The 16,085-nt window shown below is 42.0% G+C and overlaps 1 protein-coding gene across 12 annotated transcripts in view; it reads left to right on the top strand.

The window, feature by feature from the left end:
• The window catches only part of Sei (seizure), a 97,371-nt gene that overhangs the window by 285 nt on the left and 81,001 nt on the right, over nucleotides 1–16,085 (top strand). For 10 of the 12 annotated variants that reach the window (XM_070312274.1, XM_070312273.1, XM_070312279.1 and 7 more), the window contains exon 1: nucleotides 1,736–4,290. The exons of 1 other annotated variant lie outside the window; for it this stretch is intronic. In XM_070312274.1, coding sequence (XP_070168375.1) covers nucleotides 4,215–4,290 — 76 coding nt within the window. In that variant the 5' untranslated portion in view covers nucleotides 1,736–4,214. Of the gene's footprint in view, nucleotides 1–1,735; nucleotides 4,291–16,085 lie in introns of those variants that run through there. One more of the 12 variants, XM_070312282.1, reaches the window with a different exon arrangement.

Raw genomic sequence — 16,085 nt, 5'->3', positions numbered from 1 at the left:
ATCGATTACTCGGGATGGATTTAGCTGCGCGAATGATCGTCACTATTCTTGACTATTCCCGTAATTACACAGAGTCGATTAAGTTTAAATATATACTTCTCGTCGACAAAAATCATCGACAGCCGCCAAGTCCTCATGTACGACGCGTTGATCGTAATCGAATATTTATTCAAAATAAATAATATTCTTGGCCACGCTATACAATAATATTACCCGGCGAATAATCCGTCGTATCGGAAAAGAAAATATTTCGCGTGCTTTTTTATCAGTCTCGAAGCTAATATACAAAATAGATGTGTCGCGCGAATGTAAACATGTTTTTCTACAACGTAAATACAAGCCGAGATTGTTTGAATTTCTTTCTCGTGAGGTACGCGTGCCAAAAATGAAACGCCCCGGTATCGTTAAAGGAGAGAAAAATTATCGCGGCGGATGATAAAAAAATATTTCTCTCGTCTTTCATCCCGTTAGTAAAGTCACGCTCTCTTTATCCGTTTTCGGTATATAATAGCTCTGTCTCTGTCTTACCTACAATTCTCTTACTGACTATTCCACGATAACTGCAAGTTTATCGACAGAGATATCCGCGCAAAGTGACGACATTCGTATCGATTTGCAAATCCATCCTATTTTCTCACGCTGGCGAACACGCATTTTTGCGTATCGTGCAATAAATTGATACTAAAAAAATAATAGATATTTTTTATTATATATATAAATATGCGCGCTGCACTGTATTTTTATTAGCGTTATAATTATTTTATAACAGCACTACTATATATATATATATATATTTTTTTTTTGCATAAGCAAAATTTCTCTTTCTTTAATGTGTGATTTATATTTATATAATACTGTATATATACTTATATTATATGTCGCGACTGAAATATCTATTTTATATTATGTTGAATACGATCAGATAAAGTATATAGTAATACTCACATGGAATAAAGAAAGCGATTGTTATATAATGTCACGCTCGGAATAATATATCTCTTTTTGCTATATATATATAAAATATCTCGACGATCGCGAAAGTCAATTTTCTATTAACGAAGATGAAATGGAAATTTATACTTTGTATGTTATAATAAAAAGCTTGTTTTAAGCTTGAATTAAATTTCGCAAAGATTGCATCTTTTATATAACAAAAACAAATATCATCTCTATATTTTATTATCAAATTTTTACTCGCCCATCGAAATATTTCTCCTCGACGATTCCAAAATCGCGTGTGACAAAGATAATGTTTAATTAATATCTGCGCTCGAATTTTGTTTAAATTTAAAACGTAGAGCGCCACTCTAAGCATATGGAAACGAATGGAGGCGGGTTGTCGCGTTGCGGCGCGAGAATAAATCGTGAAATAAAAGCCAAGAATACAAGACGCGTTATGTCATCGTGTTCTCGTCACCCCCGTTGACGGAAGACAGAGGGGCGCCGAACGAAGAGAGCGGTCGGCGGGGCCCCGTGTGCGTACGGCGGAACCTTATCGATATTGTCGTCGGATGGCGGGGCCGGTGCGGCGGGGAAGGATGGGAAAGTGGTGGTATACGTACGCGATCGCGGATGGGTGAACCTGGGTGGGGATGTATTCCGCGACGCAGGCGCCGTGCGTGACCGTCCCTCCCCTCCCTCCGCCCCTCTTTCCTCCTTTGTTACGTACCGACGTCGACGGCGTCGTCGTCGTCGTCGTCGTCGTTGTCGTCGTTGTTGCCGTCGTTGCCGTCGTTGCCGTCGTTGCCGTCGTTGCCGCCGTCGTCATCGTCGGGAGTGAAACAGAGAGAGAAAGAGACGTCGACCCGTCTCGCGCCTCCTCTCGCGCGAATCAGTTCTCCGGCCGAACACACGACGGCGACTTGCCAAACCGCGGAACTCCGGGTCTCCTAAAAGCGATACACGAGGGTATCGCGTCGTCGCGACGTCGTCATCGGCGACTGGAAATTTTCGGGTTCTCGTATAGAGACGCGCCGCGACTCTCGAGAGATGCGTCGCGTGTGCACGGGATAGAGGGAGATAACGAGCACGCGGCGGAGCAACAGTGTTCGGCGACCTACCTCTGGAGTGCGTCGGCCGGAGAGACGGTGATAGGGGGCAAAGTCAGGTGTCTCCACGGTCCAGAGGATTCCGTGAGAGGGTCGCGGAGGTCAGCGAGAGGGCATCGGATCTCTGCGATTCGGTCTGCGCGGTGAAGGCGTGGTGGTGGGTCACGCTCGCGTGTCACGGCGCACGGAGATAACGCGCTTCCGTAAACACGGGAAGGAGCCACGGGATTGATAGTGAAAGCAATCGCGAGATGTGCCGTTGAGTCGAGAAGTAGATATCTAATCGAGTAAGATAGATTAATGATAAAATCGAATACGGAGAAGAAGAGGACGATATTTTCGCGAATTATTATGTGTTATCGGAAAATTTCCGTCAATTTCCCAACGCCATCCTCCGTAACGATCTGATCTCGACGCGTGCATATATACGTCGATTGCTCGCGAGAAGCGTCGACGTGGCTACGCGAGCCGAGGAATACCCCGAGAGATTAGACCGCGACAAAGGCGGGCATGGTCGCGGAGGATGAGGAAGAAATACAAAAATAGCTGTCCCCGTGGTTGACCGGAGATGCACAGCTGACCAGCCGCGTCGGAGAGCGAGAGAACGTGAGAGAGAGAGAGAGAGAGAGAGAGGGAGGGGGGGAGAGAAAAAGAGCGAGAGCCTCGACGTTCGATTAGCATCGGCGAATGTCACGACTTCGCGTCGGGACGACCAGACCGGCAAAAATCGATTCGATCGCGGTGTTTTCGCGTAAACGCTTCGACTGCAAACACACCACGTGCCTTCACCGTCGTCGTCGTCGTGAACGGCTCTACTCTATCCTGGGCGTCGCGACGCCCACCCCCACTCGCACGGCCGTCTCGACTCATCGCGCGAAATCGAGCCGTTTCCGACGGATTTGTCTCTTTCCTTCGTTCGTGCACGAGCGATTCAACAACGACGTCGCGGAGATGTCCGAGTCATGCGCCTCACCGAGACGTCCACGCTCCGCGATTTCGACTATTGTGAAGTCTGACCTCGATCCCGTCAGGTCCAGCGAGATCCGCGAGCATCGCCGAGGAGTGCCTGCCATCAGGAAGAACGCGAATCTGCCGAGGGGGATCGAAGCCACGAGGTTGTCGACCCGCCGCATCGCGACGCCGTCGCGTCGATATTTTTCGGCTATATCGGCTCGCTCGATCGCCAATTGAGAGTCACGAGGATTCGATGCGCGTGTCAACTGCGAACGGTAATCGGACGCGATATGAGACTTTGTCGACGAGAGAGGAGGAATCGCGTCGAGGACGGACGTTATCGTTGGCGAGCGACGTTGGAGTCGTATCGTCGTAGCTCTCCCTAAATCGTCGACGACCATCGTTACGCGACCATCCGTCGAGGCCGACCGTCAGTCCAGCGGAAATTGCGAAAACGCCGGCACGCGAGAGAGATCCGTATAATCCCCGCTATAAATAGATATCTTCTCGCGTGGATCCCGTCTTTCGAAGAGCACACACGCGCCACGGCACCCAATCCCGGCAGTGACAAAGCGTGCACGTGCGTCGCCTCGTATGTCGCCTCGTATGCCGTATCGTCGTCACGCCGTCCCGCGCTCGAGATCTTGGACGGATATCTAGATAAAGACGAGAACTTTGGGTCCAAACGAACGCGACGTCGAGCCTTTCGCGAGCCTAGTCGCGCTGCTCTCCGATAGAGTCTTTAATCGTGACGTATCGATATTCGCGAAGACGAACAAGACCAAGAACAACGACCACCTATCTCGGTCCTCCTGACGGACGAATAGACGGGAGACGACAGATCTCTTTCTCGCGCTGTCTTTTCGTATCCGTTAAGAAGCCTGAGAAAAACAGATGAGATGCATCGCTGCTGATTTATGCCCGCGATCATCTCGTCTGATTATAGCAACGAAAATCTCTTTCTTTTCCTTATCCACGTTAAGTCAAGTCGCGTTACGTTACACTATCTTACGGCTCATCACTATGCTCAACTCGTGCTGTGCTTTTTTCTACCGTGCTCGTGCATTGTTTGCCGCGAGTGTTTTTTCCTAGTGCTTTAATAATTATCGCGCGATACATTAGGGATAGGGCCCGAGATTGCGCCCTAACGTCACACGGTCGAAAATCGCGGAAGTCTCGGCTGTCCAGATACCTGAAAATCCTCTTCCTGAGATGCCTGTTAGACGAGGTCACGTGGCGCCCAGAACTACGATCATCGAGACCATCATCCGAAAGTTCGATACGCACGGTAAGCTGAGATAAATCGCGCGCTCCATAAATTTACATAACCGCGATATCTTTGACGGATAAAAATAATCGTACCCGCGACGATCATTTAACGCGGACAGTTCGTTTATATATATAAAAAAAAAAAAAAAATTGTAATTCCAGTGCGACGCGAGTCGCATTTCACTCGGCGATATCCATGTCATTTATTATACAAATTATGATAATGACATTTTTATTTGCGCCGATTAATCGAGCAATTTTATCATTTAGTGGTGCAACGTGGTAAACTTACATCTGACAAGGAGGGGTTAAATCTTTAATGAACGTATCGGTGCGAGTGCGAAATATTATTTCTCACTAGATTATCATAAATTTTCATAATATTCTCGGTATTTTATTATCGTGACGATTAGTATTCAAGATCGCTTGTACGATAATATTATACAAGAAGTAGAAATTAAATATGAACATATTTTACATTAATTTGAAAAAGCCAAAGTATTTTTGTACGTTCGTAATTTTAACGCAATCGTTTACATAGAAATGTCGCTTGCGTTTTGCTTTTTTCGTTTTCCGATTTTCGCTTCAAAGGTCAAAACTAAAAATGTATGTCTGCTCTCTCTCTCTCTCTCTCTCTCTCTCTCTCTCTCTCTCTCTCTCTCTCTCTCTCTCACGTCTCTTCTGACAGACGCGAAAATGTAATCGAAGTACTAAGGAATATCTCGGTTGAAATATGCGGAATGTGCAGGCATCTAGTTGGAGATTCATTTTCAATATTATGTAAAACATCCCGACTACGATACGAAATGAGTGTGGAAGGGCTCGATTAAATGGAGAGAAGGGGTAGCTCTGTGTCACAATGGGACAATGCATGTCACTGGCAATATCACTCGAGAAATGCTTCGAGTTCTTGCGAGACGGGGGGAACGGGCGCGAGAAGAGGGGGATCGAATTGATTGGGAGAAGGGAAGAGAGATATAGGAACGATAGAGACAAGCAACGATTTCTTTTGCATAGTCGCGATTTACTGACAGGAATAGTCCTTGAAAGGATCGCTCCTTTAGACAAGAATATTCTATTTGTGTACACCTTAATATACCATAAATGACAATGTAATATAAAGATGCGCATACACGTATTATATCATAGAATAAGAAATGTCATGTACCTTATAATTTTTTATCGCTAATAAAATCGCGGATGGCCATTTTTTTTTTTACGCATACATAAAATTTTAATGAAACGAATGTGCTTAGATTACAACTGTAGACAGGCGGATTCAGAGTTCATGGGGTTAGTACGATATCTATGGCTTGCAATATTTTATGGCATATATATATATATATATATATATATATATATATATATAATATATATTTTTTCGATATTATAACTCAAGGTTAACACTGATTAAATATTGTCATATTTAAAATTATTTCATATTTATGATGCGATATTATCGTACAGCTGACAGAAATGCGATATACCGCACAAACTCATTGCCATAACTAAATGCTAATTATACGCGTTTGCGCTTAAATATGAAACGTTGCAAATATATATTCAGTGAACTTGTTGAGACAGAAATTATTTTTTATTTTCTTACATATTATTTGTACATATAAATATATGTATATTGTTTTCCTATGATTTTCTAAATTAACATATTTCAAACATTGCTACGAGATGTATAAGCCGTAAATGCGATTTTGCAGCTTGCATTTTCTCAATGCTTAGTTGGAATTAAATCGTTGAGGAAGATCGGGGAATTCTTTGAATGAAGGATTAAAATTTATGCCGAGTAAGGCTTGTCGTCTTCGCTTTTATTTCCGCATTTTTTACCTTCGCGCAGATAACCCATTTCATGGAGAAAAAAATATGCAAGTTTGTTTTAATATGTATATTATTAATTTGTATCCAGATTTTTTTATTATTTTAAATGTTTCGACAATTTATTTTTTTGTCCCAAGTCATTGTAAATACTGATCACGTCGGAGCAAAAGCAAAGTCGAGACTCGTAATGTAATTGGATAATTTCGAAACACCGACGTTGCTCCATTTCAGCGACACGTTTTCTTTTCGTCGCGTTCATAAATTGCTAGTACACGTTGGCAATGAACAATATCGCTTTGCACAAATTGCAAAAGAATCCTCGGTTCTCGTTTAATTTAATAAACAACGCTACACAATAAGTAATACCACACGACAAGAATGGCGAATGTGACATTACTCTTCTTTAATCGTTAAATAAATGGCTGGAATTCTCTTGAACGATGAGACTATACCAAGCGCGAAGGTGTCAAGTTTTATTGGCACACAGTAGAGAAGTGAAGCTCGTAATATGATTGAACAACGATTTTATGTATTAAATTTCTCCAATATCAATATTGATTCAACAACTTTTACAATATTGGCAACAGGCAATTTTCTCTCCAACAAGATGAAATTTGTTTTTGCAATTTTTTCTTGACGCGGTAAGCTTTTTGCTATCGCTATATCATTTTTTATTTTATCGCGAATATTAAACGTCGTTAAATTTTTCCTCCTTTCCATGCGATTCGTCGACATTCACGGGGAATGTTCATGCGACGAAATCACGCTTGACAGACTCGGTCATGCGTTAGGATATGTGGTAATAGGCATTAATGCGATAACTTTCCTTCACAGAGAAGACCTTCGTGCGCTAATTTATGTAATAAAAAAATATGTATGTGAGCCAGTCAAGTGTGTCGTGGCTTCTAATCTGACATCTCGTCTACAGCACCCGGTCGGCGCGTTTACCCCCTCCACCCTTTTTTTTCTTTCCTCATACCATTCTTAGGTCACGACCTAACAACCCTTACGACTGATCGCATTTCACATGTGCTCGATACTCTTCACCTGTCCTCTTGAACGATAATCGAATACGACGTCGCAGGGTCGATCCGTTTCTCGCCGTAAATTGCAGCGTCGTAAAAGATTAAACAATTCTGTAGGATAAATCGACGCCGAACTTTTAAGAAATTGAATCTTTTTTATCGAATCAATGTCAAATTCCGTTCGACTTTACTCCCCCGCAACCGCGTAATCAGCCGATTTTCCAAGCTCGATCCAACTTAGATCCGCGCATTCTCTACCTAAGATCCCCAACGATACATTTAACTTTTTTCCCCCGCTATAATAGGGTCCCCAGACTTGATGGAATTTGTAAAAGTTTAAAGCAAAGTTGTACCTCTTTGACCTTTAGATGCAGAAAAGAGCGTTTTTCTTCTTCTATAAAAGTCTACCGTGTTTTATTACATATATACCCTGCCTTTTGTATGCGCAAACAACCGATCGACAAGCATCCTAAAATACAATACATTAAAGTTCATCGTTAAAAATTTTTCATTCGAATAATAATACAAAGTGGCAAATAAGAGCGACGACGCGGTTATTGGTGCAAGCTTTTTATTGTTAAATTTCAATACATGTTTATTATGAAAATTTAACGATAAAAAGTATTCCGAACCTATTACTGTTATTATCGAATAATAATATTTGTCACATTTCTTGTTATCAATAATAATATTAAATTACAGTTTTCTTAAACAATATCTTTTATTTGCCAATAAATTGTTAATTTTTATTTCTCTATCGGTCGCGTTCGAATGCGCCATATGTGTCAAGGACAGACTACGTTCGTTTGGCAAATAGTTCAAAATGTGCGCACGCACACAGGACAGAGAGCGAAGGATAGGAATCGCAACCGTCGACAATATGTGACACCGAGAACCTGGCATCAGGAGCTTCCCTATTCGTGTACGAGGCTATTAAAAGTCGACAATTGCGGCGCTTAGAATTCTTTTTTTATTTCATCGATGAGCTTTACCATCGTCTCTTATCTCGAAGTTAGTTAATCTTACGGGACAATAGACGGTGATCTGTCATTCCTATTTGTCGACAGAGGCAATAGACGCGCTGTCACTCACGGGAATCGCGCTCGCGTGTTTATGGTCGATTCAAACCGACATATGATTTATTTCGGTAATTATGCGTTGCACGAACAATGCTGAGAGATACCGTCCTCTATTATATCATTTATATACTAATGAAATTATAAATCCTTCAAAAAAAGAAAAAAAGTCAGTTTCAATATAAATACAGAACGAGAATAAGATTCAACGCAGCTGGTTGTTCAAGGCTGGTATAATCGGCTTTAAGCGAAGAGAACGGGCGATCCTTTATTTAGCCATCCGAAAGTCCTTTCTGACACTCGCGCGACTGTGAATAACGTTAAAAGTCACTGTTACGGCAGATTAATCAGCCACTTATATATAAGTTTCGCCGCGTTATCAAGCCCTTTGAACTTTTCACTTTCCATCAGCAGCTTTTGCACATTCAATGTTCAAGCTGCACAACGCGCGAGACTCGGAAATCTCCATTAGAGACGTTGATTCGATACGTCGCTCAGCGACTTTGAGGATATTCGTTCGATTCACTTTTTCCGCCTCGCCTAAAGTGGAAAACGTTTCGTTACTTACGTAGTCATCGAGGAACGTAACAGAAAAAATTTCACGAAATTACGCGCAATTATGTAATATAACATTAATGTAGCTTGCGATCGGTGATTTATATTTAGGCTACTTCTTATATAACTCACGTAATCGCTCATTTTTCTGTTTTTACTACTTGTCGTCGCGACTAACGGCCAATATGTGTGTGCGCGCGCGCGCGCGCGCGTGAGCGTGATTTTTCATCTCCGGACATCTCGGAAAGATTTACATAGCGGACAAGGTAGCGGACTGATTTATCAAATCGAGCGGATCCAGGGTCGATTAAAGATCGCGCGAGACCTCGGGTCTCGCGGGGGGTGACCTACTTTTGTATTATATCTCTCGAAAATCGCGACGTACAAAGAGGCGACTGCTACGTCACTGCTACGCGCGGCTTTGACCGTTTTCCCCTGCCACAGAGAACGAAGGGAAAGTTTCTGCCGATGACAATGACTCCGGTGAGTTGACGGAAATTACAATGAATTGCCGGCGAATTCGCGTCATCTCGCTCACGATTTCCGTCGCGTGACAAGCGTATGTACGCGTGTGTAAATTCGTCCAGAAGCTTTTTTGGACAGTCGCCAGGATAGATATTTAAAATTCTCCACGGTCCTCGAGAACATCCGCCAGATTCTTTTCTTCCACGGTTGTCGATGATTTGCGACGACAACTATTGTATACAGATACTATTCCCGATGAGCTTGAAGATGAAAATCTGTCAGCGAACATATATGTAAAATTCCGAAAATTCAACGTTGTTTTATTCTCTCATACAAAAATTGTCTATATATCTCTATCATTTATTACGATTCATTCCCGATGACCTTGCTATCGAGATGCTGATGAATATGTAACCAACTTGGCTGAGAGGAAAAGCGCGTGGACACGATCGACGATCTCGGGGGTCGAGGTTAGCGAAAAGTAGCTCGATGATAAAACAGCCAATAAGATTGTCGAACGTATATTTATACTGACCATTTTCTAGTGACAAGAATAAAATATTTTAAAATGTAGAAACATCATATAATCGCGTGGATATATTCCCAATCCTAATTGAGGTCCCCTCGAGGGATCGCTTCGTCCACGTGACAACCGTGTGTCGTGTTTGTCACGGCGGATTTTGAACGACAGATAAATCATCGGGCTTGTCGCCGACCGCCGAATGATTCGCATATTTTCACGACGCGGCATCTTTTATATTTTGGCAAAACAAAGGTCCACGCGGACTCGTAGAATGGCAGGCGTGTGTCGAACTTGGCACGTAAAGTCATCTCAATCAGACATGTCAATTTTCTACTTTTCGAATATACGTCTACGCGTCAAGAATCGCTTTTACTCCGCGTTTGAAAAAATTCAGAGCGTATCGAAAGATATTTCCGCATTGAAAATAAACTTGAAGGAAAGTGAGAACTTTCAGAACTTGTTAAGTGTTAAAAAGATGTTTTTCTGTAAAATACTGCATGGAAATGAAATGTTGGCTTATTTATCGCCCGCTTTTTCCGACTCGTGCTACATTGGCGTCCTGTAATAATGACACGATTAAACACTGACATTGTTTAATTTGGCACTAATACACGTTCGAGATTTTATCTTCAAGAGTTTCAGCCGTGTCCTCGCGTGTCACGGGCATACGTATGTGAAAATATATCTCGCAAACGGCTAATGAAATTGATTATTTGAATTATCGGATCTACGTTGACTTTATGATTTCTTTTGTGCAGCGTCTCTCGCTGGATCACCAGATGGATCGATCGTTTATTTTACTCGATCGTGCGAGAGGCGTGGAAAAGATCATTAATTTCGGTATGTTTCCCTTTACCAGCGGGATCCAGCAGCTTTGAAGATTGCCGTTAGTACGAGACGAATGCGCCTGCAGCGTTCAACGGTGTAGCAAATGCTGTTGCGTCTCGTGCAGTTTCCTTCGTGAATATTAAAAAATTAACAATTTCACTGTCGCTATATGACTATAGTGACTATCGCGAGAAACTATATCTCTCATAAAAATATCACGCGTAATTAAGAAGTCATGTCACGTCGAGTGTATAAAGTTTCTAATATTTTGGCCAAAGAATTTTGGAATTATAAATATCTCACCCGCATTCCGGAAATGCGTGCAAAGATTTTCAATTTATCTTGAAAATTAGCTGGCATATGCTATTACGTTCGCGGATTTGCGCTTACCAGAAACGCTGCGATTCATCTTAACGAGTCGCTTTGATGCCATCGAATCGTCTGGGTGCACCTTAATTATCGCTCTCTTCGCAATTCGCGATTTACGATTTCGAAGTGAAGCTTCGTGTTCAAGATCAGGTTTATTATTTCTCGACGCGATTTCCTTTGAATCGTTTGAATCACATCGCGCCCGTGAATCTTGGAGGCACTTTTCGGGCCTGTTGCTAATAAAAATTATCATTTTACTCGCGCGAGATGCATCTCTGTATTTCTATCGGATACCAAACGCGTCTTGCGGCTTATTTTTCTTCGACAAAACTCGTGGGTTTAATATCATTCTTATCACTGTTTATCGATGGTATTCGCGATTCTCCGCGGATCAAAATAAACCGGTTTCCGCATAAATTGGCAATCATACGTTGAATTCAAATCTTGAATCAATTTTATGCATCGGTAAGATATCAACGATAAAGATGCTGATTATTGCATTAAAATACACGATTGACACGACGATAATATTTGTTTAAATTAAAATTGTGTAAAAGTTATGCTAGACCGAAGCGCGATCAACATTGATACATGTACCCTTCGTCAAATGCTAAGATAATTTCAAGTTTCTTGCCTAATGACGCAGACGCCCGAAATATTCCGATGGCTGAGTTACATCTCGCGGATCTTAAAGTTGTCGTTCTTTCGTAGAACTTCTATTTTCTTCTGTGCCGCGAGCGTATAGCGCAAATGCGTTCTTGGCACCGAATACGAATTGCATTCTTCGCCGGTGTCCCCCCTCGAACGAAAGGACTTGACAAAACACAACGATGAGCAATATTACGAGGAGAAAAAAAGTGGCGAATAGTCGAGAAGACACACACACACACATATCGATCACTTGTTCGACTTTATGACTGTGACTTGAAACATTTACGCTCACATAAATGCATGGTTTAAATTTTACTCCATTATTATATTAAAGATTATCAATTTTTCTGATCAATATAAATTTTTTTTAAACGTTTGAATTTAACTATATATATATAATTATATTCTTTAATTCTTCAAGCTGTTAGAATCTTATTGTTAGAATAATTTCTAATTTCTAATATCTCGAAAATTATTGATATCGCGAAAAAAATCGACTCTGGATCAATCGAGGAATCGATTACGAAAAATTTTTAACGCGGCAAAAGAGAAATACAATGCGCAAGTCGTTCACGATCAAATCAGCAGTTCAAAGAGACAAGGGCGATCGGTACGTCAAACGACGAAGTAACTCGACTAAGTGACATCCTTGGCAAAGGGCCACAACAGCCCTGCCGAGATGCGAACTCGGCGAATTCTATTTCTAATCTACGAGCGATAAAGTTGCGACGATGGGCCGGGTAAAAAGAGGTCTTACATCTAGGTGGTCCTCGTTTACGCTGTTACTTTGGCGCCTCTTCGCCTCGTCCGCGTTCCTCTTTAAACTCGACTCTATGAAGCGACTTTTGTCTCGCGACAATTTTCACCGATGGCCTTTATCGCGAGAGTTTCGTCGCATCGTAGATTTATGTAGCGATCCCTTTATAGTCGCGGAAAGCCTCGATAAGGATCGAAAGAGAGAAAATTCTATTCGAGCCGGGGATAGAATTGAAGCTGTAAGCTCGGGTAAACCGTATCGGGGGATATTGCATCGACGATAATGCGAAGCGTTACATTTGTAATAGCGAAAATGTAATTCATTATCGCAAAGTGCTTCTCCAATTACGTCCGCGCGTGCGAATTTCAAAGTATAAGCGTTAGCGAACTATATATTCTGCGTACACGTCGAATCGTACCAGTAATAATGAGCGAAAAGCAGGTCGCTGCATCGAGATTTTTTTCACAGCATCCTTCGTTTGCTTTATCACATATTATCCCGTTACCTACATTTTTCCCGCGGATATTATCTTCAAATAGAAATAACAAATAGAAAGGACAAGCAGATATCACGAACAAGAGTGTTACATTATGTCTTATTTACTTTTTTACCTGTTTCCAAGATAAAAAAATTTAATGCGGATCAACATCATAGATTTCTCGAAATCAGAAGTTTAGATGTCTCTTTGATAGAATGATGGTATCCGCGAACTTATGATTGCCTCTGTAATTTCATCGCGATTATGCAAAAATATAAGTGATCGATCTCGTCTACATGGCGGCGAACAATGTTTCTCCGTTAGTTGCAGCCGAAGAACAATATTAATCACGATTAAAATGTTGTTCGTGTGGAGAAAGAGAGGAGATTCTGCACTAACTTTTATTTCTGAGTAACGTTTTTCTCGGCAGTCGTAAATTCTTTATCCGAATCATTCGACGGCAGGCTGTATCTGACCAGATGCATCCGGCGCTCTAGATTTATCGGAAAAATAAAATATAGTACTGTTGTAAAATTATTGGATATAAAATTAAAAACATATATACAAAATATATATATATATATATATATTATCGCGTCAGCTACATCTGTAAAAGTGTAAAAGTTATAATTGAAGAACGGAGGTGAGAGATACTAATGACATGATGATATTAACGATCAATAATTGATATTGAAAGGCCTTTAATTGAGAGGCGTTGAACGTATAACGATTATCGAGGAATTTCTTGAGTGGCATGAAATGAAAATTGCACGTTGAATGGCATTTCGGTGTAACGTAATATCGTGTCGTAATCTCGCGCAAGCATCGACTAAGAGAGCCCAGTCACGCAATATTCAAAATGATCGTATTCGCAAACGCGCTTCTTAATGTTAATTAGCTTTATCGTGTGCTATGTCACGATCGCTTCTGCGAAGAAATGAAGTACGAACAATTGATGCAAAAGACAGAGCGAAAGAGAGAGAGAGAGAGAGAGAAACAAGCAATAATTAATTCGTTTTGATATCTTTAATCGCAAATGATCTCGCGAAGACTGTAACCTTGTAATCTATTATTAAAAAGAGTATCATATCTCCGTTTAATTATTAGTACGATAAGATATTCTAATATTAAGTTTATCTTTTCACGTGGCGAAAATTAAGTGATCAAAGATATTGTAAAGTGAGAGATTTATATTTATTTATTATATATACACATGCCATATGACTTAGAAAATTATTTTACTATTATTCTTCTTAAGGGGAGAGGGTATATTTTATTTAAAAATAATGTCTCACGCAACGTATCGCGTACACAGCTACGTACACACGCTATATTATGTAATCTATTGTACTTTTGTATTAATAATTGTTACGTTCCTGTGCATATATATATGCATGTAAGATGGTTAAAATTTACTTAACCAAAATTAATTACCCTACGCTCCGCAATAATAATTGATTAACCCACGTTGGTAGTTGAATTTATTGTTCCGATGATTACGCCACGTCGTTACAGCAAACGACAGTGTAGAGTCAATCCGCGAAGTAATTCAATAAGACGTAATCCATAGCGGCAAGACGCGGCATAGAGGGAAGGCAGTCACGCGATACGCAAGCTGATGTTGTTCCGGATATCCGATGGCGAATCATTAATCTTATATACGTTGCGCGTACCGCGAGCGCGCGCGTACCCTTGTATTTTCAATTTCGGCTTCATTAAACCCAATTGTCCTTCGCAGAATTCCTAGGTACGTAACGCGGTGGAATATGAGGGCACGGCGGCACCCGTGGCACGCAAAGCAGTTGCGACGCTCGGAGCGACTGACATTTCTCCTGGATTCTGGTGCGCCATAACGCCGGCCACTTGAAATGCACTTGAAAACGGTCGCGCGTATTAATATCTCGATCGCACGCTCGTACACGCGTACACTCGGCGAGATATTCGAACGGAAATATCCGTTCTCTCCCGCGTACGTAAACCGCCACGACCGCCGCGTCCGCAGTTCGGGAAACAGCGCGCGACACGTGTCTCTAATTAATTAATTCCAAAGTGCGACCGCGCGAGAAATGCTTCGCGTGAGAAGAATTACTAGTGTACGAGAAAACGTGCTTTATTTCGCGGCCAAACGAGCTTTTCGACCAGTCTCGCGTATCCGTGAGTCATTATATCGCGCGTTCTTGGCTCGACCACCTTCCTCTAGAGTTCGAGAGCATTACCTTTCATTTTCATTTCTTTTCATCAAGATTTATAAGAATTTCTTTTCTCGCTAGTGATCTCGCGCGTTAGATTGCGAAGCGAGAAGAGATATATATGTATATATAATTTTTTTTTTTTACACGCGCAGAGAAAAAAATTCAAACTCCGAAAGATTTGTATCCCGCGTCTGTCGAGTCGCGGTCTTTTTTCCACTTTATCTATTCGCGTTGTTGACCAACAGAAGCCCCCGGGCATCTATTGAAAGCGATTCTTTTACGTAGAATGTCATTTGCGAAGCTTCGCATAACAGCTCGAGTGAGTCACGTGCATTCGATATAAATTCTTGGAATGACGGACAGTGTCGGGCGTCGATGGCGGCGGCGCCAGCTGACGCGTGCCGCACCTCCAGTCTTGTCAACAGGAAATAAAGTCGATTTTAATCTAAAGCACGAAGGTATCGAAAGACGCAATGGTGATTCCGAACACTTATGCGGCTGGTGTATTCAGTGTCGGATAATTCGCGTCCCTCTTGACGAGGCACGTAGAGAGAAAGAGAGAAAGAGAGAGAGAGAGAGAGAGAGGGAACGTGCCGACTTACAGTCGCGTGGCAGACGGCCTTAATGGCCGCGGCAGAGAAATATTTTATGGTGTTCACTTTGAGGCTGTCGCCGGATTTAGGACGAAGGTCGTCGCGCTTGGAGCGAATTTGAGCGATTTCGCGATCCGCGCGCTGCCGCGACGATCGATCCTGGACGATCGCGAATCTATGGAATATCCACGGGAACGATCGACCAGACTCGACGATACCAGAATCGTATATTCATATTTTGTTATTATTGTCAGCAATGAGAAATGACGCGTGAAATTTTCAGCGCGCGTTGGGATAAATCCATTATACTCGCTATACACGATAGAAGAACGGGCTTGTAAAACCTGCCGGAAGCGTTTTACCCAAACGAGACAAATGATATTGGGAAAAGGGAGAAGCAATGTAGCGTGGTATATTCCTTACAATAGTGTACCATTCATGATTGTCTGAAACTATAGGTATATATAGG

The sequence above is a fragment of the Polyergus mexicanus genome, unplaced genomic scaffold (genome assembly GCF_030449975.1).
Source record: "Polyergus mexicanus isolate NDT 795.1 unplaced genomic scaffold, iyPolMexi1.0 SCAF_22, whole genome shotgun sequence".
In the NCBI taxonomy this organism is placed as follows: domain Eukaryota; kingdom Metazoa; phylum Arthropoda; class Insecta; order Hymenoptera; family Formicidae; genus Polyergus; species Polyergus mexicanus.
The sequence above is the reverse complement of the archived record's forward strand: the minus strand, read 5'-3'. Positions and strand labels throughout refer to the sequence as shown.